Source organism: Lissotriton vulgaris, chromosome 8 (genome assembly GCF_964263255.1).
Source record: "Lissotriton vulgaris chromosome 8, aLisVul1.2, whole genome shotgun sequence".
In the NCBI taxonomy this organism is placed as follows: domain Eukaryota; kingdom Metazoa; phylum Chordata; class Amphibia; order Caudata; family Salamandridae; genus Lissotriton; species Lissotriton vulgaris.
The window spans coordinates 139,039,007-139,064,625 of NC_141696.1; the positions used below are offsets into that span (position 1 = coordinate 139,039,007).

Consider the following 25,619-nt stretch of genomic DNA (forward strand, 5'->3'; position numbering starts at 1 on the left):
CCTGATCTAGATGGAGCCTATATCCGAGCACCCAGATTTCACTTCAGCAGCCATTTCAGGTGTATTTTACAGTTTAAGGCCGATTCAGTGAGTCCAATGTGTGATGTCAGGTTTATGTTTCACAACACCTGCTTTTATGAATAGAAGTTCCCTCAGTAGTTTTGAGTGTCGGAGTCCTAAAGCACAGCGAGCTCCAAGCAGGACATAAGGGATCCTTAGCTCTAGCAAGACTGGTACTCCACTACATTTCAATGCTGTAATTTCAACTCCTACAGCCCCACGCCCCAGTGGGGTCTAACCCCATACCCCAGTTGGATATCACCTGTCTTGCTGCAGTGGTGTGCTTGTTCCCTACATAGGGGCAGGTGTCTATCTTCTCTGCTTGGGACACACTTGGGTTCTTCTGTCAGAGGAGCACCAGATTGAGTACTTTCCATGCGAGTAGGAGGACATGCTGCCACTTATGCGGAGTTCCGCCTTCAATGCAGTTTGAGCAAGCATTGTAGGCTACAGCAATGCATGAAGCCGCATTTTAAGAATGTCCATTGTTTCATTAACCAAGACTGCCAAACAGATTGCCATGGCAGATTTCTACTCCTAGGAGTCATCCCGAGGTCATGGCTCCTCTTTGCATCAGCTGGGCTTTGTGGTGGCAGTATAACAGTAGTGGAACGCAGGGAGAGCGGAGTTCTAAGAGAGAGCAGCCCTAACAGATGCAGCTAGGTCCACACTTCCACAGTTTATTAAGGTATTTTTGTCAGTTAATTTCTGTTTTTATTTGCAGTGCAGTTATTTTCTATATTTTTCTGTTTTAAACTTGCTGGTCTCCGTTTTCTCTTTTTCTGGTAATGTTGTGGTTATTCTTACATTTCTGAATGTTTTTAAATGTTGGATACATGTTTATGTATCGATAAATGTAATTGTGAGATTGTAACTATAAGAGAAAAAGAAAACATTTAGCTGATTACAGTAAACATGTTGGCACAGTACAGAAAACGGATAACCTGACTAAATTTTGAAACTTCTTCATAAATACTTTTTCATAGTCAAACATTTTAGATTTCTTTATTGGACTCGGCATGAAACTGCTCATGGCTAAATATATGGGGTTCAAACACCACAGAGACCTTTGCACTCAAGAAGAAATGAAAGAATCGTGAAGCACATGAGTAGGTTTTTGAACATTTTATTCTTCTTAACAAGGAACAATGCCAGAGTGAATAAAAAAACAAAAAAACCTAATTTCCACATGCCCAGTCCTAAAGTGAATGGAAATGCGAAGAAGCATGTTTTATTTCCACCCCGATCACCATCTAGAGCACCACACAGCTACTACCTGTGTGGTAGCTCCTGTATACCATAAACACATCTAAAGTACTCTGGAATAACCCTTGAGGCCACCAAGGTTAAACATGTACAGAAATTGAGTTTGCCACTGAACACTGCATAACACTGAGATTGTATTGACAGACAATCAAAGTCATGTTTACGTTATCCTCACAAAACTGCAAGGAAACCCCGAAAGGGCACAGGCCCCGGAATTTCTTTATACACAGTCCTAAAGAGATTAGCCTTTGGGATTTTCTTTTTGTATCCTGATAGTGCACTATTTCCTTATGCTGCATAGAGTCCATTTAAGTGCTTCTGAGTTCAATGTAACATAAAACACCTCCAGTGAAAAAACACAATTAAACCTGGTTCTATTTATAGAAATGTATATGCCATTTACATAGCTGTGACTAATTCTCTTCCAAAGAGCGCAGATTCGGGATAGCACTATACCATCAGCCACTGAACTCTCCCACTCAATGAACCCCCTCTATGCACATATGTGTAAACAAGGGAGAAGGGGTGCAAAGCAAATAATTTCTACTAATAAGCCAATTTCCTTTTTTTTTTTAGAAGACATTCTATCTTGAGACCTCAAGCTGCAAGGATAGGGTGTGACCTAAAATGAGCAAAAAATGCAAAGTATAGCCTACTGGTGGGTCTGCAACAAGGGATGGAGAGCCAATTCTTTCAACTTCCTGCTACAAACCCAATTAAATGAGACGGCTACCTGATTGTAGATTCAGCAGTCATAATTAATTTAAGTTATCTTCATGAAAGGACGCAATCAGAATTCAGCCCCAGAATATATTGGTCAAGTATGAATTGTGCATAGGAAGGGCAAGATTATAGCTTTATTCATGATTTAACTCAGTGGTGGCTGCCAATCTACAAGTTACACCTTCTGAAAAGTATCCCCTTCAACCAATGTCTGCCTAAAAAATATTCCTTTGAAGAGCTAATATTCATATTAGAAGTACAGAAATCCAATGGCATTCACATGGTGAAAACGTGTGTAAATAATGCAAGAGGAACCAACAATATATTTATGCATTATCCCGTAGTTTTGAATGAGTCATACATATATTTAATAACTTGTCTCAATTTTCAAATCTCATTTCCATTGCTGAGGAATGCTCTAGCTAACATTTTACATTTTAGAAAGTGACTTAAATAAAGATCTTATGAACTTCATCATTAGTTATTTCAATAATGTAAGTCCATACAACTCTTCTCCTGTATGCCTGCACAGAAGTTGGAAGCTCTGAAACAAAAGTATATACCTAAACGCAATTAAAAACTCTTCCTTTACCAACTCACAATGCACTTATATTTCCTTTTAACCGTTGAGAAAACGAACATCAGTGTGGAAAAACGTTAGGTCCGGGCATTCTCTGTGCACGTGTGGGCCTGCTGCTTTAAATCTTATTTCTCAGTTCCAATAGTAACTAGCAGAACTGACAGAACACTAATAATGGCTGAGCAGGAGAATGTGGTTTGGGAGTTGGTAAGTAAAGAAAGTTTAATAGCCTAAAAGGGGGTATTTTACTGCGTTAGCCCATTATTCTTTCTTCTGAACTGTAAGAATAGATCATGCAGGAATCTGCAGAACACAGGTGAGACCGTACAAGATGGGTAACACAAAGTATCATGGAAATGGTCCAAATGGCTGTCAGGTGATAAAAAAAATGGCATTTTGCTCAAGTTGGTTACAAATTGTAGTGTTTACAGTCATGATGAGGCTTGTCTTTTGTGATTAAAAAAAATGTATCTTACATGGCTGCACGTCGGGTCATAAAAGAGCATAGATTTTGTATCAAAGAGCAATGTAGTAAGAAAAAGTATGATGCTTTACAAAAAAAAGTGATTTCTGTTAAGATGGAACAAATGATAGAAATTCTTTAACAATATCTGTTGAGAAAGGTAAATCTCTGTTTGCTGACTCCGTCAAAGTCATCAAGGCAGAACAGAGTAGCAGTATTGTACAGCCCAATTTGCAATGTCCATGGGGTTACCAAGTGAAATATGAGGATTCCAACAAAACAAACTAAAGCAGAATACAACAAGCCTGTTAAAGGATCTCACAGCTCTACAACATATCTTTCAGCAATGCAACAAACTTCCTCGGCTCTAGAGTAATATGCCATGAACCCCTCTAAAAAGAGTAAATGTGTGTTTAGTTATACCATAACAGTCAGAGTAGAACCTTGGAAAATGCCCAACTTCCATATTGTATAACTATTTCTGTCCTACAGGAGACAAGGCGAGAAAATAAAAGTTTGATATTACAGTTAGAAACAAGTATAGGACCCTCCAGAAGAGATGGGTTCAGGCTGCACTGCCACAGTGATTATGAAGGCTGTGGTGGTAACTGCTTGTTGTGATCATGTCTAAAGTGTATACTTGTATGGGTCTTTGAAAAGTTTGAAGTATTCAGGTTGTATTTCTTTTTTACACAAACTAACAGATTTAATGAACTGGCATCGAGAATGAAATACGGGTGGGTGTGATGCAATTCTTTTCCTGTGAAAGAACCATTTCACACATGACAAGGTTTTGTAATAGCAACTCAAGAGACACTTAAAGTATCTTTCCGAATCTGAAAGGGCAATGACAACGTTTTTGCAGGATTGCGCCTACATAGCTACATGAGATAAGTAAGAGTCAAAACATAATGAGTCAACCAAGCAATACAGAAGCTTAACATTTTTCTAAAGAGTCATATAAAGAAATCTAACATGTTTACTTGGGTACAGACATCTGGTGTAATCTCTTTGCCTTTCATAAACACAGTTTTCTTTGATAAGAATTGGATGAATATAGTGAAGTTCTTAAGCAACAAACCTACAATACTAGGACCCGTACATGGACTTGAGAGAATAAGTATGAAAACATTTGCTGCACTCATTCTATGTCCACCCTTCTATCACCCTAACACCAGATCCTCTTTCTGGATTGTTGCGAGTGGCTATAACTAATAAAGAGACTTCCATGATCAGTAAAGCAAGTTGGCAACCCTCTGCGAGCCATTAACGACACCATTCAAGACACTTACTGGATTACACCTGGGTTTAGTGAGATGGTAAAGACTATCCACTTGAAGGAGAATCCTGGAGCTGACAATCTGTCTGGGGAAAAATAAAGTCTACTAGCCACCTCACTTTATTTCTCAAATACTGAACTAAAACAGAAGACCCATTTGCAGCTTAAACATATAAACGGTTACTGTGTAATTAAAGCGGTCAGTAAGTTACACTTAATTACAATGTTGTTATAGACATTTTCCTCCGACAGCAAAATGTATGCCTGGAGTGTTTTGGTAAACGTTTATTTCAATTAGGGTAAGTTAAGGTCAAAGGGTTAATTATAACACAATTTTCTGTCAGGGCATACAACCCAGAGGTGACAAAAGCGAAGACTATGAACTCTCCTTGGAAAGAGGAGTCTTTCCCTTCAGGCTCAATTGTTCTGACATGTACACTTACATTTTCCACCAAGAACACCTATAGTAAATGACCTACCAGTCACAGGGAAGAGAGACTGCTGTCCTTCTAAGGCTCTGGTTATCAAATGTTTAAGGCCTCCATCACCTTAGTAATAAATCGGTAAAGGTGGTGTGCTGTCTTCCATTACTTCTCGTGTTAGATCGAAAGGGGCTTTCCCACAGGATTTAGCGAGGTAATCCGCACAGAAGGGGAGACTGTTTTACCTTTTCAGGCACAGGACACACACAGCCTAGGCCACGTGCCACTACTCCTTCCTCTGTTTCAGGGTGTGAAGCAACAACCCCAAATAATGGGTCTACAAAGACAGCCCTGTGGGAGCTTTGTTGCTCTTTTCCAAAATGTAGCTGTAGGAGAGTAGAACAAGGAACAACTCCACAAAGAAGGTCTTCAAGATACTCTAATGAATGGCAGTGGATGAGTGGGTGGTTGTGCCCACATCCATTCAAGATTGTCGAACAATGTTGCAGAATGCCAAAAGGGAAATATTCACTTATATCAGACACACTCAAGGACTCACAAGTGGTGAGCTGAGAACCTCTAATCACAAATGAGAGAAACACACTGAGCTGGTTCGAAGACTGGAGCAACCAATCCCCAAGTGTTTGCCATCTCTTTCTTCTTCCTCTTACAATTCTTGTGAAAGGAAAGCAACTTTCTAGAACTTATTTTAGAAAAGCCATCATGATTAGTGTTTTTCAATAAAGGCTGCATTGGTAGGGCTCTATAGAGACAAACTAAATGAGACCCAATGGACCAGCATTTGTATATGAAGCTGACAATATTTTTGGTAGATCCATTTTTGGGGACAAACCTTATCGTAGAAGTTAAAAAATAACAAAGGATTGCTGCTATTGTCAGTGGAAGGTTTCTGCAGTGGTCTCAATTTACAGGGCTTTCTGTGTGAAAACCAGTGTACCACAACAAGACACATTGAACAAACCTATGACTGGAGGAAATTAGTACAAAATTAACAGATTTAAGTGTGATCCAGGTAGCCCACGATTGGTCTCCCAGGTCTTGTTATCTAATTGACAGTATGATGTACTGCCCTGAAGTAGTGCCTGTAAAACGAAGATGCGCACCAGATTCTAACTTTATACATAGTCTTTACCCCGGCACTGAAAACAGAACATAAGATGTGCTACTGTCTCACCAGGCCAGAAGAAAAGAGATGACTATGTGGGGGCAAAAGGGGATACATGGCCAGGTGGCCATCAAGGCTCATGATCATTCATCTGGATCTTGATTTTCTTAGCTGTTACACTATGGTTACCTGTCCGCTATGAAACAGCAAAAGAGCTTTCAATCTAGTGTGCAGAAGGTGGCTGGTCATAGGAGTGATTTTACTCAGCCTAAATAAAAAATTAAAAAATACTTGGGCAGCATATCTGTGGAGTCAGTCCTCTACACTATCTTAAAAATGAACACTCTCACATGTGTCCCTCAGCACACCTCCACAACAGTACTAACTTGTTGGAAGTCAGAACCTGAATTCAAAAGGTACTAACAAAATCTGCTGGAAACAGATAAACCTTTGTGATCTTGTTCTTCTACAATCGCTGAAACCAGGGTTACCAGAATCACTTGAAACAAGAATAAACAAAGAATAAAGTTTACAGTACAGAGATAGATATCTGTCCACCCATAGAATTAGGTGTTATTATATCCATCTACTTGGGACAGGTATAAGTGCCCATCTAAAGCATCCTTTTAAATTAGATGATTATCATATTTATGGTAAAAGGCCTTTGCTGTACAGTACACACCCTTATCTGTAAGCCTTCCAGGGTTCTCTTGCTTTAAAAATACATTATTGCTTAAAGCACATGGATGTGACCTATTTAGTTCTGCAGTAGATACTTATTTAAAAAAAAATAAAAGCTACAAAATCAGTGCTTTCAACAAAGAGAATGAATTTTGCTTGGCGTGCCTCAAAGGTTTACCCAAATAGTTAAGAAAATCTTAAAACAGTCTGTAGAGCACATCTAAAAATCAAGTGCCTCTTCATAAAAAGTTCTGAACATGGAAGACGGTACAAAACATGGAGCAGAATCTGGGAAGCTGGTAGCATTCATCAGTGTGACATATAATGCTGAAGCAGTGCAGAGGTCCTGAGCCCTAGAAAGGTGAATGAAAAGTGTTGGAGAGAACTAACAACATTTTACATTCACTTTAAGATAATCTTGATGTTTCGAAGACAAAAGAAACCGACCGAACTAAAAGCAACAAAATACCTAGGCTGGTAGGTGCTTCGTGAGGTGCAGAATTCCATTTCCTTCTTTCATGAACATCAGAAAGCACCATCAACTAAAAAGGCCGTGTCCTACTGTGTTGAAAGGACTGTACAGAGTACCACTGAACTGACCATGGAGTATGGGAAATTGCTATTGTCATGAATAGAAAATATACCAATGACAAGCCCTCCAAGTATAAAAAAGATCCAGGGTTCCAACCAAGCTTTACAACACAAAATCATTCCATCAGCCTTGAGTTAGATCAAAAATCCTAGCAATTGCCACTTGCAAGGATGGATGCAGTTCAATTTGCTCAAATGGACCCACATCAGTGCTGTAATGGGGAACAGTCCTCAGTACAGGTTAAGATTGAGAAAGGGAAAATATAGACCATCACAGCCTCTAGGATGTGTGTTTAGGGGTCAGAAAAAATAGTTTAAAAAAAAGTGTTAGTAAAGTCAGCTTTCAAAATGTCACAACAAAAATACAACCTACGGTTTAACACATACATGAAAAGGCATGATAAGTGTGAGGGGGTAAGTAATTCAGTGAATTTGGTGAAAGGGAAGCAGGGCTTAGGGGAAAGCTGGGTTTGTGCTGCGGCCCCACTGAGGTTTACAACCATGCCTGAGAATTTCAAATGATGCAAAATTAGGAAAGACGTGCTCGTTGAGACTTAAAAGCAGCGGGAAAGGGCCTGTTCCAGGAGCCCGAGTAGCTTTGGAGGTCTCACCATCACACATGCATGCTGTCTCGTCAATACATCTACACCATAGGTCACACAGCCCGACAAACAAGGTGCACTGGATGAGTGGATGTTGATTCTTTTCTGCTGAGCCTGGATTGATGAGGATATGAGTACGTCACAGTGGCCTCTGGTGCAATATATTTACAACGGAACCCAGTCTGAAGGATCGCAGGATACTAACAGCCAGGAAACACACTAGAAGAAAGAGAATAAACTGAGATATCAACACAACTTACTGAAGTTTAGCAAGAGTTTTGCACCACTTGGAACAACCGGTCACCCCACACTAATTCTAGCTGTCATACCCATCCTTACACCCAGCAACCTGTGTTAACACTGTCCTTGAATACTTTTATTTTACTACGCGAGGTACATTTATGAGCATGAACACACACTCAACGAAACAGTAGATTTCAGATATAATTATTCACATTCAAATCTTTGACGGCTCAAAAGGATGAAAACCTTGATGAAATTAAGTCGACACATGGAACTAAAAATTAACATTGACAACACTTTTAGCATGAGTAGTTAGAGATGGAACCCTTTTCAGCACCACAAAGTGGTGACCCGGATACATTGTAACCACAATAGGTTGAAAAAAACTATGATGTATTGCTCTATTGTCCCGACACTTATGAATAGGGAGTTGCTCTAAAGTTGCGACAAATGGAAGACAGTGCTTTTGCGCAGCTCTGCAGTGGGTGCAGTATATCACCTGGAATAACCAAAGCTGAGCGTTGGGCTCCTTAAAACAGGTAGCTAGAGCAGCCTTTTGTTCTCTGCTCTCTGTATCTTTCTGGCTCTCCTCTGCCAATGCTCTGCCATCAGCATGGAGGAGAGCACCCTGCAGTCCTGTTCCCAACACTCCTGGTCATTTCGCTGTGTTCCTGCAGTGATTAGAGAGGCTTCTCCATCTATGCAATAGCAGTAGGTCTATGACTAATAGCAAAGTTCTATCCAGCACAAACTCCGCTTTTACGGATCAACTCCTCTGGGCGCCTTGTGTAGAAGGCATTGCTTATTTGCCTGGGGAAGGCCATTTTAATGCTTGTTTATTTTTGTTTGCTTTCTGCACCTACATTTTGCTCCTATCTCTCTGCCTTTTTCACTACATTTCTATTCATAATGCGTAGTACACATAACATATCTGCCTGATCCTTTCCTTCTCCCATTCCTTCTGCCGTCTAGATTGCCAACGCACTGAGAAATCAGCACTTACTCTGATCGTTTCCAAGCTTAAATCTCTAGTACTTAGCACAAATGAAATCTGGAAACTACCATAGAACTCTGCAATTCTTGCTTTGATCACTACCTCTAGCTGCAGCTTCTGGCACAATCTACACTCTTATTATTCCTTCTTCCTTGATTCCGACAAGTTCTCCTCAGTCACAACCAGTATTTTTTACATTGTGATGACATCCTGCATAATTTCATCACCAATACCCCATTTTCTTAATCATTAGCCTTGTACCACAGGCCAGGGCTTTTCTTCGAACAAAGACTTCTTACATATTCTTTGTCCTTATGTCTCAGTGCCGACTTCATTTTTTTAGTACTCATGCAATACCATTTAGAATCTCACCATCTATACCAACAATGCATTCCCATAAATCTGGCTGTTTGGATTTTATCTGCTCAGCATTTTGCAGTTTAATTGCATCAGCATAATCCTCATCTATTTCTAACTATTTCCTTCTGTCCTTATCCCACCCCGCCCACCTCACACTTTCCACCATCCACAATTTATTCAATCCCATACTCATTAGACTTTCCCTCCGTCACTAAAGTTCTGCTCTTCTGCACGTCTGCCTGCTCACCATAATCAACCATAGAATTACATTCCTTCTCAAACATATTTAATCAGCACAATTCTTCTTCTCCCCATTTTGTTCCCAGTTCTGCATTTTCGGCTTCCGACTTTGCTACTAAGTTCATTCCCAAAACAAATCTCTCTTAGGCTTCTTGCCGTCTAGTTAAGCCAACTCCAATTCCTTCTTCTTGACTTTCCGCTTTGAAATTTCCATTATGTCTTGGGTTCAGAACTCCAAAGTAACCCAATGTTTCCCTCTTTACCACAATGTTCACATGTTTATACACAAATCCCTCGCTTAAACCATTGCTCTTTTTGGAACATATCATCCACTACTTAATGTACTTTTCTGGACACAGTCCCAACACAGTTAGGCTAGCTTTTGGCCTGTGCACTCTAAGACTATTTTGTCATGTCTGCTACAAACCATCACCAATCAGATAGTCACAATACACTTTATGATAAAGTTATCTTGGTTCATCATCTGTCTACAGACTTCAACTTGGAAGATCACCATATCCTTCTTCCCTTTTCTTCTTTTAGGCATGGAACGTTCGCGATTGTTCTCTTGTCTTCCACATTAGTCTAATATCTTAACCCAACTTACTCTCTTCCTCATACCCTCTACTGCACGACATCCAATAACAGGTGTCATAGGTTTGGTTTTTTCTATGTGCATTACCCATTTTTCAGCTAGTTATTTTGCTAGTCCTATAACTTCTACCCAGATTAGGAAGAGCACTATTACCTTTCTCATCATGCACCCACTTCCAGCATGTGAAGAGTACAAACTGCTTAACCAATGCCAACCCTTGGACGGCTTCTCACTTCATAAATCATAATCCATAAATCTTTTAAATTGTTATTCTCTATTTTTTTTCCTTTCTCTCCAGTCCCTTTTCATCTTGCTCTGTTCCCATTCAAGTATAACCTTACCAGACATGTGTGACTTTAATCTATTTACCCCAGCATATTCTGTAGGTGACTTGCACGCTTGACTGTCAATTTCATTCATATTCACACAAATGCTCTAGTATCACTCTTCGGGCTACTTTGCTACTTTTCATTAGTCTTTTCTTACTTGGACTATTGTTCTTTTACTTATACTTCCTTCTTACTCACTTAAGTAATACATTAATTTTTAACTTTGCTATTCAATAACATTTTCAATTTTCTCCTGGCAACACCATATTTCGACTCACTTTCTAGGCCTTCACTTGCTTGTGCTTCCATCCAGTCTTTACTACTAATGGCTCAGTTTACTTTTCAAATGTATTTGGGTTTTTTGGCTCACATTTACCCAGCCTCATTTATCCACCTCTAGGTCTATGGTGGCTCCCTATCTGCTGCTTCAAGAACATATAATCCAATACCCCACTTCGATGTGCCCTTTCTACCTTTTTTCCCCAGCTTAACTGGGTATTAAAATTATATTGCAAATGCAGCTGGAAGAAATAATCATAGGAAAGTAGGCAACCATTAATGTGAGAAAATGTCTTCTAAATTCTGCATGTGCAATCACACTACAATCAGAGAGAACGGAGGAATTTTCATAATGCATTAAATTAGAATACCATTGGAATCCTCCCACTGATTCGGCAAACCTATGGCGTATCAAGAAAGTTGCCACAGCTTCAGCAACCTGTAAACAAACAAAAAAAGATTATCAGGAACTTTTCTTTTGCCTTGTACTCATCTCCACCTGTATTGCTACATATATATTAAGGCACACTTTGATCTATTGGGAAAACGAGCTTAGCCCTGAATGCGCAGCTGGGGTTGCTAAGAGATGAGCAAAACTCCCATGCAAAAGCAGGAGCAAGACTGTAGATATCCAAATAAATTACTGAGAATATGGATGTTATCTAGAGGCAACATTCAGAACCGACTGGACTGCAATAAAATCCACCGCAACGTGGTGGAATATGAAGCACACATACATAGTGCACTTTATACATCAATGAAAAACCTATATAATCTAAATTGAAACAATGAGACGTAAATATACAACAGCAAACATTTAGGATACAAAATACATTCTCCATATCCACGGAGAGATAATGATGACTTGGTAGAGAACAGAAAAAAATATATAAAATTGTTGTGCAAGTATTGGAAAAACTACTTATCACAACACTGAATCAGAAAAAGGTATACTCAAATAAACGCAATCAATAATCACCGTTTGGTCTACAAAGTTATTTGATGCCAACGTTAAAAATCTATTTGTTTATATGTGAGAAAAATAGAGCCGTCATAATTCTTATAACTTCAAAGCAAACTCAGTAATGTAGAATTCTTCATATGTTAAAAAAAAACTGCAGTCGCTATAATTCACAGCACTGTTATGTTCTTCTTTTCTGGTTTTAAAGTTGCTCGGAACACCCAGTTGTATTTTTTTTTTTTTTTTAACGGATCATGCAATTATTTTGTTTTTTTTTAGTTTCTCTGTCCAGATTTAAGTTCTACACATCTTAGATCATAAGTGATCTCAATCAGCACAATATTATCATTTCTCATACTTCTCAGCACTTCTAGTTTACCTCTTGAGTCTACCACACATGGCAATTAACAACCAGAAAAGCTCCACATTAATGAGCATCATGGTATTTTATATTTGCATCATTTATTATAACACAGAGATAATTTCCGAACAAGTCACGTTTCAAAGCGCCCTGAAAACAAATCATAAAATTAATAAAAAAGGCAGAAAAAGTATTAACAGTCCTTAGAGAATCAAACTAGAGAGGTAGGTCAGTACTTTTGAATTTGAATGAATGACCTGATTCGGGTGGGACTTTGAAAAGCTCTTAAGAAATTGGACTAGAGTACAAGCGTGGCTATGAAGAACTGCAGGAGTTCACTACAATACTGTAAATCAATAGATATTACCACATAAAATACTGTAAAATACAAAGTAAGGAAAAGGAGATGGATCCTTTTAGTAAACACCTTCAGGGACAGATCAATACCGTGCCAAATTACAAAGATCATTTAAATACCTGGCAAAGAGCACTTCAAAAGACTAAAAAGACTTTGCACTAGAGCCATCACATCCTACCCGTGCTTCCTGCAACTTGCTTGCTGTTCAAATTACCTCCAGGACTTGTCGGCACAGGAAGATTTGGCTATAGAATAGGACTGCAGATCCCTCCAGTATGCCAATTTCTGTGTGTTCTATAAAACTGCAGATCCTGCTCGGTATCCAGGTTTGCACGTGCACTATTTCTACCATGTGGTAGTTTCATGCATTTTGAAGTCCATTATGAGGACCACCTCCACCACTGATAACAGGCAGTCCTTTGCACGCCATTCTCTTTTTGTGAAATAATATGCTTTTTAAGTTATATCAGAGCAGCAGCTTACAAGTATGTCTTAGTAATTGGGCTTTAATTAAGTAAATACATAGTCAACAAAATACAGAAGCATTGAACTGGTTACCTACTCAATGAGGACTCAGATTAACATGCCCATTTAGACCAGTGTGTGACTGGGAAGGGCAAAACCCTATGGGGGCAAAAAAGATTTGAGACAGACAGGTGCGTTGTTATGGCAAACTAACACCTCAGTGGCAAAAAAAAAAAGGGGGAGTTATGTACACACCTGGCAACACTCATTTTGCGTTCACTGAAAGCCAGTCTTTATATTGTGAACAGGTAGTTACCAACAGCTAATAAATAATGGTAAGTTGCTGGGCAAACATTAAGTAGAGCACAATCTGCACTATGCTCCTGAAAGGTGTTAATGGAAAATAACAGGTGTAAGGAAAATGCTAATTACCATTATACATCTCTTCTTGGCATGTACAGCTACAGAGTTACACACTATGCATAGATGGCCACCTAGTGTTGGGCCCGGATGTTTGCAGTTTGTTTTTGTTGTAGAAAAGTCTTTGGAAGTCACAGGATTGAGGACTCCTCCTTTGGATGGTACTGTGCATGGGCATTGGCTCCATCCCCAGATTGTTTTTCGCCATTAGGGAAGTGATGGAGCTTTACAAGTGATGTCCATGTGTTTTGTATCCAATTAAGATAATACTGGAACAGATAAAGGGAGCCGGGGAGGTGGGTGGGCGTGTGTAACTCTGCAGCTCTACATGCAAAGAACAGATGCATACTGGTAAGTAACATTTTCCGTTCAAGGCATATGAGCTGCAGATTGCACACTGTGCATAGATTGTATAGCAGTACCCACCTTAGCGGCGACCACGAGTATCTGTTGCAGTTGTTTGAAACAGAGTTTTTAGTACAGCCTGGCCCACAGTGGCTTGTTGCTTAGTTTGCACATCTACACAATAGTGTTTTGTGAATGTGTGCGGTGCAGACCATGTAACTGCTTTGCACATATCATCTAGGGGAATGTTCCCTAAGAATGCCATAGAAGCCCCTATTTTTCTTGTAGAATGGGCTTTTGGAGGAATTGTTAACGTACGTTTGGCTTATGGTAACATATTTGTACGCATTTAACAATCCACCTAGCTATCCCCGACTTTGATATGGGGTTGCCTTTATGTGGTGGTGAAAAAGACACAAAAAGCTGTTTTGTTTTACAAAAACTTTGTGTTCTTTCTATGTAATACAGTAATGCTCTTTTGACATCTAAGGTGTGTAGAGCTCTTTCTGCGACTGTTTGTGGCTGAGAGAAGAATACGGGCAGCTTAACAGATTGATTTAGATGGAATGGTGAAATGACTTTTGGATGGAATTTAGGATTAGTATGAAGAACCACTTTGTTATGGTGCATTTGCAAAAAAGGTTCTTGAATGGTAAATGCTTGCAGTTCACTAACTCTTCTGAGAGAAGTAATGGCTACAAGGAAAGCTACTTTCCAAGTTAGGAATTGCAATTCACATTTATATAAGGGTTCAAAGGGAGGTCCCATTAGACGTGTGAGAACAACGTTCCACACTGGTGAAGGTGGTGTTCTAGGAGGGATTATTCTTGTAAGTCCTTTCATGAAAGCCTTTATCGCTGTTACTCTAAAAAGAGATAGATGTTGTCTATTTTGTAAGTATGCTGCAATAGCAGCAAGGTGTATTCTGATAGACGTGTAGGCTAAAGTACACTTTTGAAGGTGTAAGAGGTATCCTATGATGTGTTGAATAGACATCTAGGGGATTTATATGGTTGTTTTGACAGTATATTACAAACCGTTTCCACTTAGCACCATAACTTGCTCTAGTAGTGGGACGTCTAGCCTCTTTGATAACGTTCATACATTCTTGAGGAAGGTTAAGGTACCCAAACTCTATGACTTCAGGAGCCAGATCGCTAGATTGAGCTGAGCTGGGTCCGGGTGTCTGATCTCTCCATGGTTCTGTGTTAATAGGCGTGGAGATAGGCTTCGTTTTTGGTGTGGTACCACGGATAGTTGCAGCCGCGTGGTGTACCACGGTTGTCTGGCCCAAGTTGGAGCTACTAGAATGTGTGTTAGGGAATGTTGCTGTAGTTTGCGTACCACTAACGGAATAGTGGGAGAGGAGGAAAAGCGTACGCAAATTGTCCTGACCAGTTCATCCATATCGCATTGCCTTTGGACAATGGGTGTGGGTATCTGGCAGCGAACTTTGGGCATTTTGCATTTTCGTGGGTGGCAAAGAGGTCTATCTGAGATTATCCCCACGTTTGAAAAAACGGTTGAAGAACTTGCGGATGAAGTTCCCACTCGTGGATCTGCTGTGTTTGGCGACTTAGCAGATCTGCTATGCTGTTTTGTATTCCTGGGACATGTTGGGCTAATAGAAGATCTTTAGGGGTATAGCCCATCTCCATATCTGCTGTGCTAACAGAGAGCTGCAGAGCGTGTTCCTCCTTGTTTGTTTATGTAGTACATGGCTGTCATATTGTCTGTGCGGACTAAGACAGCTTTGCCTGATATTTGTTTTTGGAATGCTTTTAGGGCTAGAAAAACAGCTGGCAGCTCTAAGTGATTGATGTGGAGTAACTTTTGTTGCGGTGTCCACCTGCATTGCATGGTGTGATGAAGTAGGTGAGCTCCCCAGCCGGAGAGCGAGGAGTCCGCCGTCATGATTATTTGGGGATCTGGCTCTAGAAACGGTTGGCCTTTTGAAAGGTTTTTTGTGCTCCACCATTCCAGAGAGCGATGAGTCCGACTGTCTACCAACACTAGGTCTGTTAATTGACCTTGAGCCAGGTTCCAGTGGCGCGCTAGGCACTCTTGAAGTGGACGCATTTGCAGTCTCGCGTGGGGTACTATGAATATGCAAGATGCCATCATTCCTATGAGTTGCATGAACACTCGAGCTGGAAGTGAGTGTTGCGGTTTGAATCTTGTTAGGAGGGTTTGGACACTTGTTATCCTGGCTGGAGAGGGATAAGCTAGTGTTAATTGGGTGTTTATTGTAGCGCTGAGGTATTGTTGTATGTGCAAGGGTAGCAGATGTGACTTGGTGTGATTTACGGTGAATCCCAAGTTGTGGAGCAGTTGAATTGTAGCCTGAGCGAGTTGTACACACTATTTGTATGAGCTGGCTTTGATGAGCCAGTCGTCCAGATATGGGAAGACGTGAATATGCTGCTACTACTGCTAGGCATTTGGTAAACACCCTTGGTGAGGTTGTGACTCCGAATGGGAGAACTTTGAACTGGTAGTGCTGCTCGTCTAGCACAAATCTGAGATATTTTCTGTGTGGATGGGAATGTGGATTTAGGCGTCCTTGAGATCTAGAGTGACAAGGAAGTTGTTTTGTAACAGGAGCGGAAGAACTTGTTGAAGTGTGACCATATGAAAGTGATCCGATTGTATGTAAATGTTTAGAGGTCTGAGGTTTAGGATAGGTCTCAGAGATCCGTCCTTCTTTGGGATTAAGAAATATAGGGAGTATACTCCTTTGTTTTGCTGATGCTTTAGAACTGTTTCTATTGCATTTTTGTGCAGGAGAGATACCGTCCGAGCAGTGTCAAATGTTCTTGTGACATTGGATGCTGTCTGGGTGGTATGTTTGGGGGGGGGTGTTAATTCTAGAAAGTAACCCGATTGGATCATTTGAAGCACCCACCTGTCTGATGTGATGTTTTTCCAGGCTGGTAGATATTGTTGAAGTCTTCCCCCGACAGGAGTGGAATGGGTAGGGGTGGAGGCGAGGGGAGTCTTTGGGTAGGGGTGGAGGCAGAGCGGGATTTGTTGCTCTTGCCTCTGCCCTTGTTATCTCTGTAACCACCCCTTCGGTAGCCCCTACTATAGGTGGATTGTGTAGGGGCTTTGTACGAGGTGGAAGGTGTATCTGAGGACCTGTTGGTGCCTCTAAAAGATGAGCATTGAAATGAACGTTTGGGAGCCTGCAACTGCAAGGCTCCCATAGATTTGGCTGTGTCTGTATACTTTTTCATTTTTTCGAGTGATACATCTACGGTGGGTCCGAATAAGTGTTGCTCATCGAATGGTTGGTCGAGTATAGCACTTTAGACTTCAGGTTTGAATCCTGATATACGAAGCCAGGCATGTCTACGCAATAAAACACTGGTGTTAACTGCTCTGGAGGTAGTGTCTGCTGCATCAAGTGCACAACGAATGGAGGTGTTTGTAATATTTTTCCCTTCTTGGATAGCTTATTTGCTCTATCGTTATACTTATCAGGGAGGTGCTGCATCAATGATTCTAATGCGTCTGTGCGACCCACATTGAGGACACTTTTTAAATGGCGTCCTTTCCATGAGCTGGAGTCGAGGCCTAGTTGGGCCCGAAGGCCTTCGTCGACGACCGGAATCGAATCCTCGATGTTCAACCCTCTCTCTCAAATCTGCCAATTCCCTCCTGGCTTTCAGAAAACTCACCTCTTCACACAGACTGGCTAGACCCCCGTCTCCCCATCTCATTGCACTCAGTCAGCGCCAGGAAACCTTTCGGTGTCAGCGCGCTATACAAGAATCCATTAAGATAAGAAAGATAAGATAAAGAGTAGTGTCGATTGGAAAAGCGTTCAAAACTAGATTTTAGAAGTCGGTGAGGATTGCGGGCCGAAGGAAATCGGTTCTAACACGGAGCGCTGGAAACACATCCGAGCCCGGTGGCGGAAAAAAACAATCTGAGGATGGAGCCGATGCCCTTGCACAGTATCATCCAAAGGAGGAGTCACCTATCCCGTGACTTCCAAAGACTTTTCTACAACAAAAACAAACTGCAAACATCCGGGCCCAACACTAGGTGGCCATCTATGCACAGTATGTAATCTGCACATCATATACCTCGAACATACTGTTTTTCAACCACATTTGATTGGGCGCCTGGTCTAAATGACCAATATGTTTTACAAACTGAAAAAAACCTCTTTCAAGCATTCAAATACCACACAAAGGCGGTGCTGGGGATTGCAGTGGGGGAGGATGAAAAACATACTTTGTCTGGCACGTCTTCGTGGACCGCATGCCCACACTGTGGAAGAACTTGCATCTGGAACTTTCCTGCAAAACCAAGTAAAACCCTTTGAGAATTCCACCTCTACTATGCATCAGATTAACAGTATCTCATTCAGCAGAGACAAGAAGAAGTTACTTACCTGCAACCATGGATTCACCCAACCATTTTAGTACTGCGTTTATATAGCCCAACATTCAATTAAGCTCACCAGAAGAAAATAATAAAACGTTGGAATTGAGCTGGCTGTATCACTTTATTAGGGGAGTAAGAACACTGATATTTCTATTGCTCCTAACATTCTACCTATCCAACGAGGGGCCACATGGGTGTGGTTTTTCGGTGTATGTCACTTACCTCCATGTAGGAACAACTGTAGGACAGTCCAAAAAAACTCACATTTGTCAGATGAGACTGAGGAGGTAGAGTGATAAAATTCATATATCAGATGCATAGTGGTCTACAGTAACTTTGCCACCCCTTTACCATTTAGCAATATAACCGTATATGGACACTGAGTTCCATATTTAATTCAAACACAGAAGTCTTCAAGAAGGGAGGTGGGCAAAAGCAGAGTTCTGCAAATCAAAGAAGAATTGGAGGCGGCACTGCTGAAAGAGAAGTCAAACCAACAGGTCATAATACAGCCCAAATAAGTTGTTACATCAACCGTTATTAAGACTCTCACATCTGATTTGTTTTGAGTGGGGGGGGGGGGGTCTAGTCCTTGGTAGCCTCAGCTGTGATTTCTGGGCACTCACCTGCCAGTAGGCTGGACAACCCCACCGGCCCTGAAGAAGAAGGACCTGACTCAAAAAAATTATCTTTTTATTGTAATTTTAAATTGTCAGCAGAACAGTAGTACAAAAGATTACTGTCCCACCACTAACACTTGTCCTCTTCTCCATGTACTCTATATTCTTTTAGTCACTGTGATCACCAAGATAGAGCACGGTTGGTTGTTGATCTGTCCACCTCAGATATCTGCCGCCATGCCCTGGGTTTAGAGCTATGCCTCTCCTCAAATGTGGTCACCCTCCTAATGGCAGAGTCATAGTATAGCGTGAAGCTCTCTCCACTGCCTTCAAATTCTCTTGTATTTGTTTGGGCAGCCTCTGGACATATAGACCACTGCTTCGGCCAGTGATTAACTGTCCATCCCTTTTCCATTCATTTTGAAATCAGGAGGGCCTCGCTAGATCTCCAATAGCCTGCTATATCCCATTTAAGGATCGGATTTTTTTATATATTTTTTTTACTAACTCGCACTTCAACCTTTCTTTGGAGCTTATGGATAAAGACAACCCTCCTTTATCGTCCTCACCATGTTTAACTTAAGGGCAAGGTAAGCAAGTCTCCCTTCTCTGCAGCCCATCTGCCCCCTTTATTTTCCAAGACTCTGCCAGCTGTGACTGATGTTCCCAGTGATGAAGAGGCCCTATTTAGAAATCATTCGCAGACTGGATCGTCACGTTTTAGTTTTGCTGTACAGGATGGAACAGAACTCTTGCTGCTTAATATGCTTTTGCTAAAGTACAGTTCAGCATGTTAAAGGCTTTGGTTTTGTCCTCCTCGCCGCAGCAAGCCAGACTGTTGACTTACTTGAAAGCATAAAGTCTGGGATATTCAAAAGAGTCCACCAATGCATCATTGGTTTTTGAATCTGTACCATGTGCCGCCAAACCTTTCAAATCTGCCATAGTGGCACTTGGCGCCCTGAATGTTTTTATTTCTTGTTTATCTTTTCTAATATACTTGAATGACTCAATCAACTGAGAGGACAGAATACAACAAGGTGAAAATCAAAGTTAAAAACAAAATTATCTCTACCGGTGAGGCTATGTAAAAAGGCTTTGTTCGCCATAAGTTGGCAGGGTCTGCTCAGAAGTGAGTCCCTTGCTCACTTTGCCACTGGATTCATGCAAGCCGGGCTGAAGACGGCTGGAATGCCAGAAACCGGTCCTCGGAAGCTTGTTTCCGGTCCAGGGAAGGCATAGCTTGCCAGTTCGGGCTAGACTGTTCCCATGAGGCACAGGGTCAGACTGATTTGCATATGGCCATGTCTGAACTGGGGTGGCAGAGGGGGCTAAAGAACAGTGATGGATTAAACCCAGATCTGTTGACTGGATGTGAGTGTTTGATTGGTTCAGATGCTCCGTCCATCACCACCCACTTTTGTACCGCTATGTAAAAAGGCAGCCATTCACAGGTCAAAGCCTATGCCTGCTCCATCAAATCCCAAAACAGGTTTGAATCGACCTCTCAAGTCAGGCAATTGTCTTAAATACAACATTTGTATTTAATGGTAAGAAGGGGGAAACTGAAACCTTTATGTCTCTTCATCGAAGAACCAGCCCATCTGGTTGCTTTTCAGAACCTCTTGACACATAAAACTTAGTTTAAAAAAACAGCCATTCAGCACAGAAAGTTGAATCAAGAATTGCACCAGCTAATCAGTAAAGTTAAGTCTAAAGCTAACGCATCTGGGAAAGAAATGAGGTAGGTAGGTATGGATATCCCAGAATCAAATACTAGTAAAACGTCTTGGGTGGTTAATGTGCCTGCTGCAGGGTATAGATAGTTATCTGCAAGTGCAAAGTTAGATTAGGACTAAGAAAGCTTAGTGAGGTCATGCATTTGTTGCAAAGATCCAGGTGAAACCTGTAGGCTAAACTCCTAATAATATAGTTCAGTTGGGTATAAACTGCCCGCAAAGGGCTACAATAGCTGGAACCAAAAACTATGATTCCAAGCAAGAACATCGAAAAGCAATAATGCAAGAAATACACGTGGGGAGGCGGTGGGGCTGGGGGGGGGGCGGTAATACAAGAGTGGGAAGGGGGGGGGTCAGTGATATAGGTGAAATGGTGGTACAGAGGGCAAGACATAAAAGCGGTATCAGCAAATAAGAGGGTGTTACAAATAACAGAATTGTATAGAATGGAATGTCCCACAAATTGGATAGTTGGAGGAACACAGAATGTGGGAGCTGGTGCAAACAAGCAAGTAGCAGGAGGGTATGGGGGCAACAGGATGGTGGTATTAGGAGCCAGGCTACATCGAGGTAAGAGGGTAGTACAGAAATATGTGAGGTACAGGAAACAGCATGGTATGGGAGGGGAGGTATAAAGGCTAGCGTTTCGCACAAGTGCGCAGACAAGAGTCAGATGGGAGGTACAGGGAGGTGATTGCTAAGTGGAAGTTAACATCACTGACAAGAAGGAAGATGGTACCTGGAAGAATTTCTAAAAGAGAAGTTAGGTGCAACGGGCATGGGGGAGGGTGGTACAAGTGAACTTGCATGAGAAGGTTTTGTACAGGCAAGAGTATTGTGTGTGATGCCCATCTCCAGCTTGTGCACCCTTGTCCTCTCTGCGATCAGCATGCCTCTGAGACATCTTCTCCAAGTCCTCAGGTGCACCATATCAGCCTTAGCTTCCCTCTCACCTTTCATATTCATAAAATGTTGAGCAGTTTCCTGATGGAAAACTACCAAAAGGTCTGGGGGGGAAAGGATATTGGGAGTGGTGCACACAGAAACCATAAGAGGCTCTGTTGGTCTAACACATTCTGCCTGTGTGCTCTCGTCCCCATTGCATTATTTTAAGTAGTCTATGTCATGCAGACGGAGGCGTCTCTCTGCAGAGTAACAACTGCTAGATTACCATGATCCTTATCCATAGCCCTATATATTCCATAGCATTAGTTGGAACTCACTGCCACTCATGCCATTAGGTAAAAACCTAAAAAGTATTTCATTAGGTAACGTTCGAAAGGTTCAGGTACAGGTAGAAAGCAAAATTTAAAGGCAAGGTTACCTTCCAGCCTAGGAGACAACAATTCAGTAAAAATCCAGTTACAGTCCTTATTCGGAGGTTTTGAGTGCGATTTTTATTTTGGTTTTGCATGTGGCTCAATGAAATTGTCAAATACAGTCAAAACAAACATTCAAATGAAACCATGAAGGGATGGTCTGGAAAGCAAGCAGTGTAAATATGCTCTGCAGCATTAGCTTAGGTTTGTTTCAAAGTGATAGTCTGAACTTAAGGAAGAGCAGCAAAAAGGAAGAACGAAGCAGAGAGTAATCGGACAATGAAAGAGGCATACCTTGCATTTGGCCAATTGTCAGGTCTTTATCTAGTCGGTCAACACCTATGAGAAAATAAGAATAGAGCCAATCAAATGTTAGAACTGCCAGGATAATTACGGAAGACATCCATCAATTATGATCCAGTTTTTAACAATGCAGGATGGACGGAAGAACAGTTACGCTAACCTAACACAGTAATCTCGAAACAGAATCAAGAGGTCATCACATGAACCATCCCACTCAGACTGGGCAGCACTGTAATCCATTTTACCTTTGACTGCTTTTTGAAAAAACACTAAGAAACTTCTTTTGGGGAAACACAATGGAATTCATTCCACCTTCAATTGCCACTTCCTACTGTTCACGCCGAAAAAAGAGGTAGGCAAGAAGCGATAAGTTTAATGATAGTGTGGGATCGGCATTTTCATGCATTTAATGTTTTAGCTTCCCAGAATAACCCCAACATATCTATCGCATTCATTTTTTTGGGCTACAAAGTCATGGCTACAACTTTAAAAGCTTAAACCATAGTTACCCTTATGGTACACTACTGGCTTGGTTATAATTAAATTGATCAGTTCAATTTTTACATCAGCTGAAAGGATATATAAATTATTTACTTAATAGTTTTTCGAAGGAGCACTGCAACTTGGCGTAACTAAATTGCAGACCACACCGGGATCAGGTGAGCCAACCTATATGGTATCTGAAGCCAAAAAGGCAGCTATAGATCACCCTTCCGCAGCTAGGAATTAGTAGATCAGGTTTTTAACACTTAAGTAACTAAGCCATTAATAATACAGTTGGCATTATCCAAGCATTAGTTTTCACACATGTCAAACCAGTTGGGCGAACTTTACAGCCACGATTGAAGTTAATTTACCTTGGTTTCTGTCAAGTTGTGTTAACTATTTAGCGAACACAGACCCTGAATACAGGTGTTAAATGAAAATGTTACAAATACACTCTGGTTAAAGTTGCAACAAAGAGAAATGATTGGGTATGCAAGAAACGTAGTAATGGAGAAACCAAATTACATCATCGGATATTTTAACTGCAGTTGAATCAATGACTTTGAGAAATTGGCAATACAAACAGACTATATCAAATAACAATATAACTTTTCCGAGTTAAAGCACAGTTCACTTGAACAGCATTTATCAAATATTCTCTTCCGGTCAGTTAATCACAACAGTTGACTTATTTTTCTATATGTAATTTCAAGGATTCTATTCTGCACTGAATAACTGTAAGTTTCAAATAATAATTTTACTAGGAATGCACCAGTACATGAAATTAAATGCAATCCAATCCAGGTTAAACTATCAAATGCCGAAGGATCTTATGGGAAAACAATCATGGTCAACAAAACTCCCTGCACTTAGAGTACAGATCTTCTAGAAATTATTTTCAGACTATATTGTATATTGTAAACTAGACAATTCCTCCTTCCAGGCAAGGGGTCCAATTATACATATTTATAAAAAGGTCTTAGAACCCACCCACCCTAGTAGCTATTTACTAATAGCACGGCTTATTGCCTGTGGCAAAATATTTGCTAAATGCTTGTTACAACACTTGAAAGCTGGGGGTCAATGAAAAGCAATGGATACCAACACATTCTTGTGGCTTTTGTGCTAAATGTAGCACCATATATGTTACACAAGCATGAAGATTAATGAAGAATTGCAGTTATGAGGACAAAACGAAAAACATTATGTTAAGTAGTAGTTATATTATAGTTCTGCGTTTTATCAGATTCTAGGAGGGAAAACCATAAAAAGAAAACAGCCTTAAACAGGTATGTGTTTTTGCCCCCTTCTGCTTTCTCTCTGTATGTCAGACGACCCTAAAGCAATTCTATGTCAGGACCGGAGGCGAGGATTATGCTAGTCTATCTTCATTTATTGCATAGCAGCCATTTAAAGTACAACAAACTACCATTCCCATGAACCAAAGGGAATGCCAAAAGAAACAAACATCACAGCAATAGAATGTTTGTAGGTAGAGTGTCCATCCAATGCATCAGAGGTCCCCAGGGTCTTGATAGTCCTCTGTCCATGAGTCCTACCAGCCACGATATGTCTGTTTTTTTTCTATTGTGCATTGCCTTGGTTCTTAAATGTGTGTAATTACCTTTTCCTGTTCACAAGCGCAGGCCTCCTCTACTAACCCCGTTCGTCTCTGCCCTGCCTCTGATTCGCAAGAACCACCGTCTAAGCGAGCTAGGGAGACTGGAGCGGATTCGGATGCTTTCTCCCGCCTTAAGCGGGCTTTCCTAGCCAGTTGCGAGCAGGTTCCCCTGCGGCCTCTCCTGCATTTCCCTCCACTTCGGCGGATTGGGATCCGCGGACCAAGGGGACGGTGACGCCTCTCCGGAACAGTCCCTGCCTTGGCTCCCTCCCAAGGCTGTATCAGCTACTTCTGAGACCAACTTGTGCGCAGATATGCTGGACCCGGATGATGTCCTACATCCACGGTTTTCTGATTGAGCTCCTTAGGAGAAAGTCGCCCAATACGTAGTCAGCAGGATCCGCCGACTGCTAGAACCAGCAACCCATAACTGCCTTAGGGCAGAGTGTCCACGCCCTTCTTTGGAGGGGAAGGTAGTCGCCACTCCAGAGGTTGACCTCAGAATGGCTACCTTCCTCCAAAAGTTTGTTAAAGACCCCACAAAAGGCATAGACAGGTCCTGGCGCGCCTGTTAGGATAAGTTGCTGGAGGTCTTGGGGCCCGCTACCAAGATCATGGATATGGCAGAAGAAGCAAAGGTCTCAGGTTCCCTCATTTCCCCAGATCATCTCTCTGACGCGTAGTGGTGTTTCTTGGGAACGCCAACTGCGCGATTTCTACTGAACGCCGCCGGTCCCATCTCATCAAGGTCGACCCCAAACTGGGGGACCTGGCGGATACTGAGGCGGGCCCAGTTGCTCAGGGAGGCGTTTTCAGCAAACCCTTTATTAAGGAGCTAGGGAGGTTTGTTGACACCTTTATCTCCCTGGTTAGGCCCAGTCTTCCATACGTAAGGTGTTTCGCCCCTGGGTTTTCCGAGGGGCCTGACGAGGTAAGGGCCGCTCGTCTGGCCGTCCAAATCAGGGCAGAGGGCAAGGCTCCAGTCAAGGACAATATCAGGATCAAGCCAGCTTCGGAGATTTCTATCCCACCCGCGGACGCAGAGGCAAAAGGTAGAGGTGGCAGAGGAGGAGGCGGAGCCAATTCTTCCGGTGAGTGTTCTCCCTTCTTCAAGTGGGGGGCCGTCTGGCGCATTTTTTCCCAATGTGGATGTCTGAAATCCCCTTACAGTCTGCAGAACCCAAGCATCCCCAGTGACAGATAGAATTCCTAGGCACTCTTTTGAGGTTGTTCCTCCCCATCCTCTTTGTTTTTCCAAAGCAGACGCCGTTCAGGTGGACCAGGAGGTCCAAGCCCTTCTCGGCAAAGGGGCCATAGTCGAAACCTTACCTCATCCCAAGGGTTTCCTCAGCAATCTTTTTCTGGTGGACAAGGTGGATGGGGGTCGGCGTCC

The 25,619-nt window shown here is 41.6% G+C and overlaps 1 protein-coding gene across 1 annotated transcript in view; it reads right to left on the reverse strand.

Moving 5' to 3' along the window:
* Positions 1–1,170: 1,170 nt before the first annotated feature.
* PPME1 (protein phosphatase methylesterase 1) overlaps positions 1,171–25,619 on the reverse strand; it is a 171,423-nt gene continuing 146,974 nt past the window's right edge. The window contains exons 11-14 of the mRNA XM_086933828.1: positions 22,111–22,155; positions 17,986–18,050; positions 11,205–11,272; positions 1,171–8,012 (exon numbers count right to left, since the gene is read on the reverse strand). Coding sequence (XP_086789954.1) covers positions 7,994–8,012; positions 11,205–11,272; positions 17,986–18,050; positions 22,111–22,155 — 197 coding nt within the window. The 3' untranslated portion in view covers positions 1,171–7,993. The remainder of the gene's footprint in view (positions 8,013–11,204; positions 11,273–17,985; positions 18,051–22,110; positions 22,156–25,619) is intronic.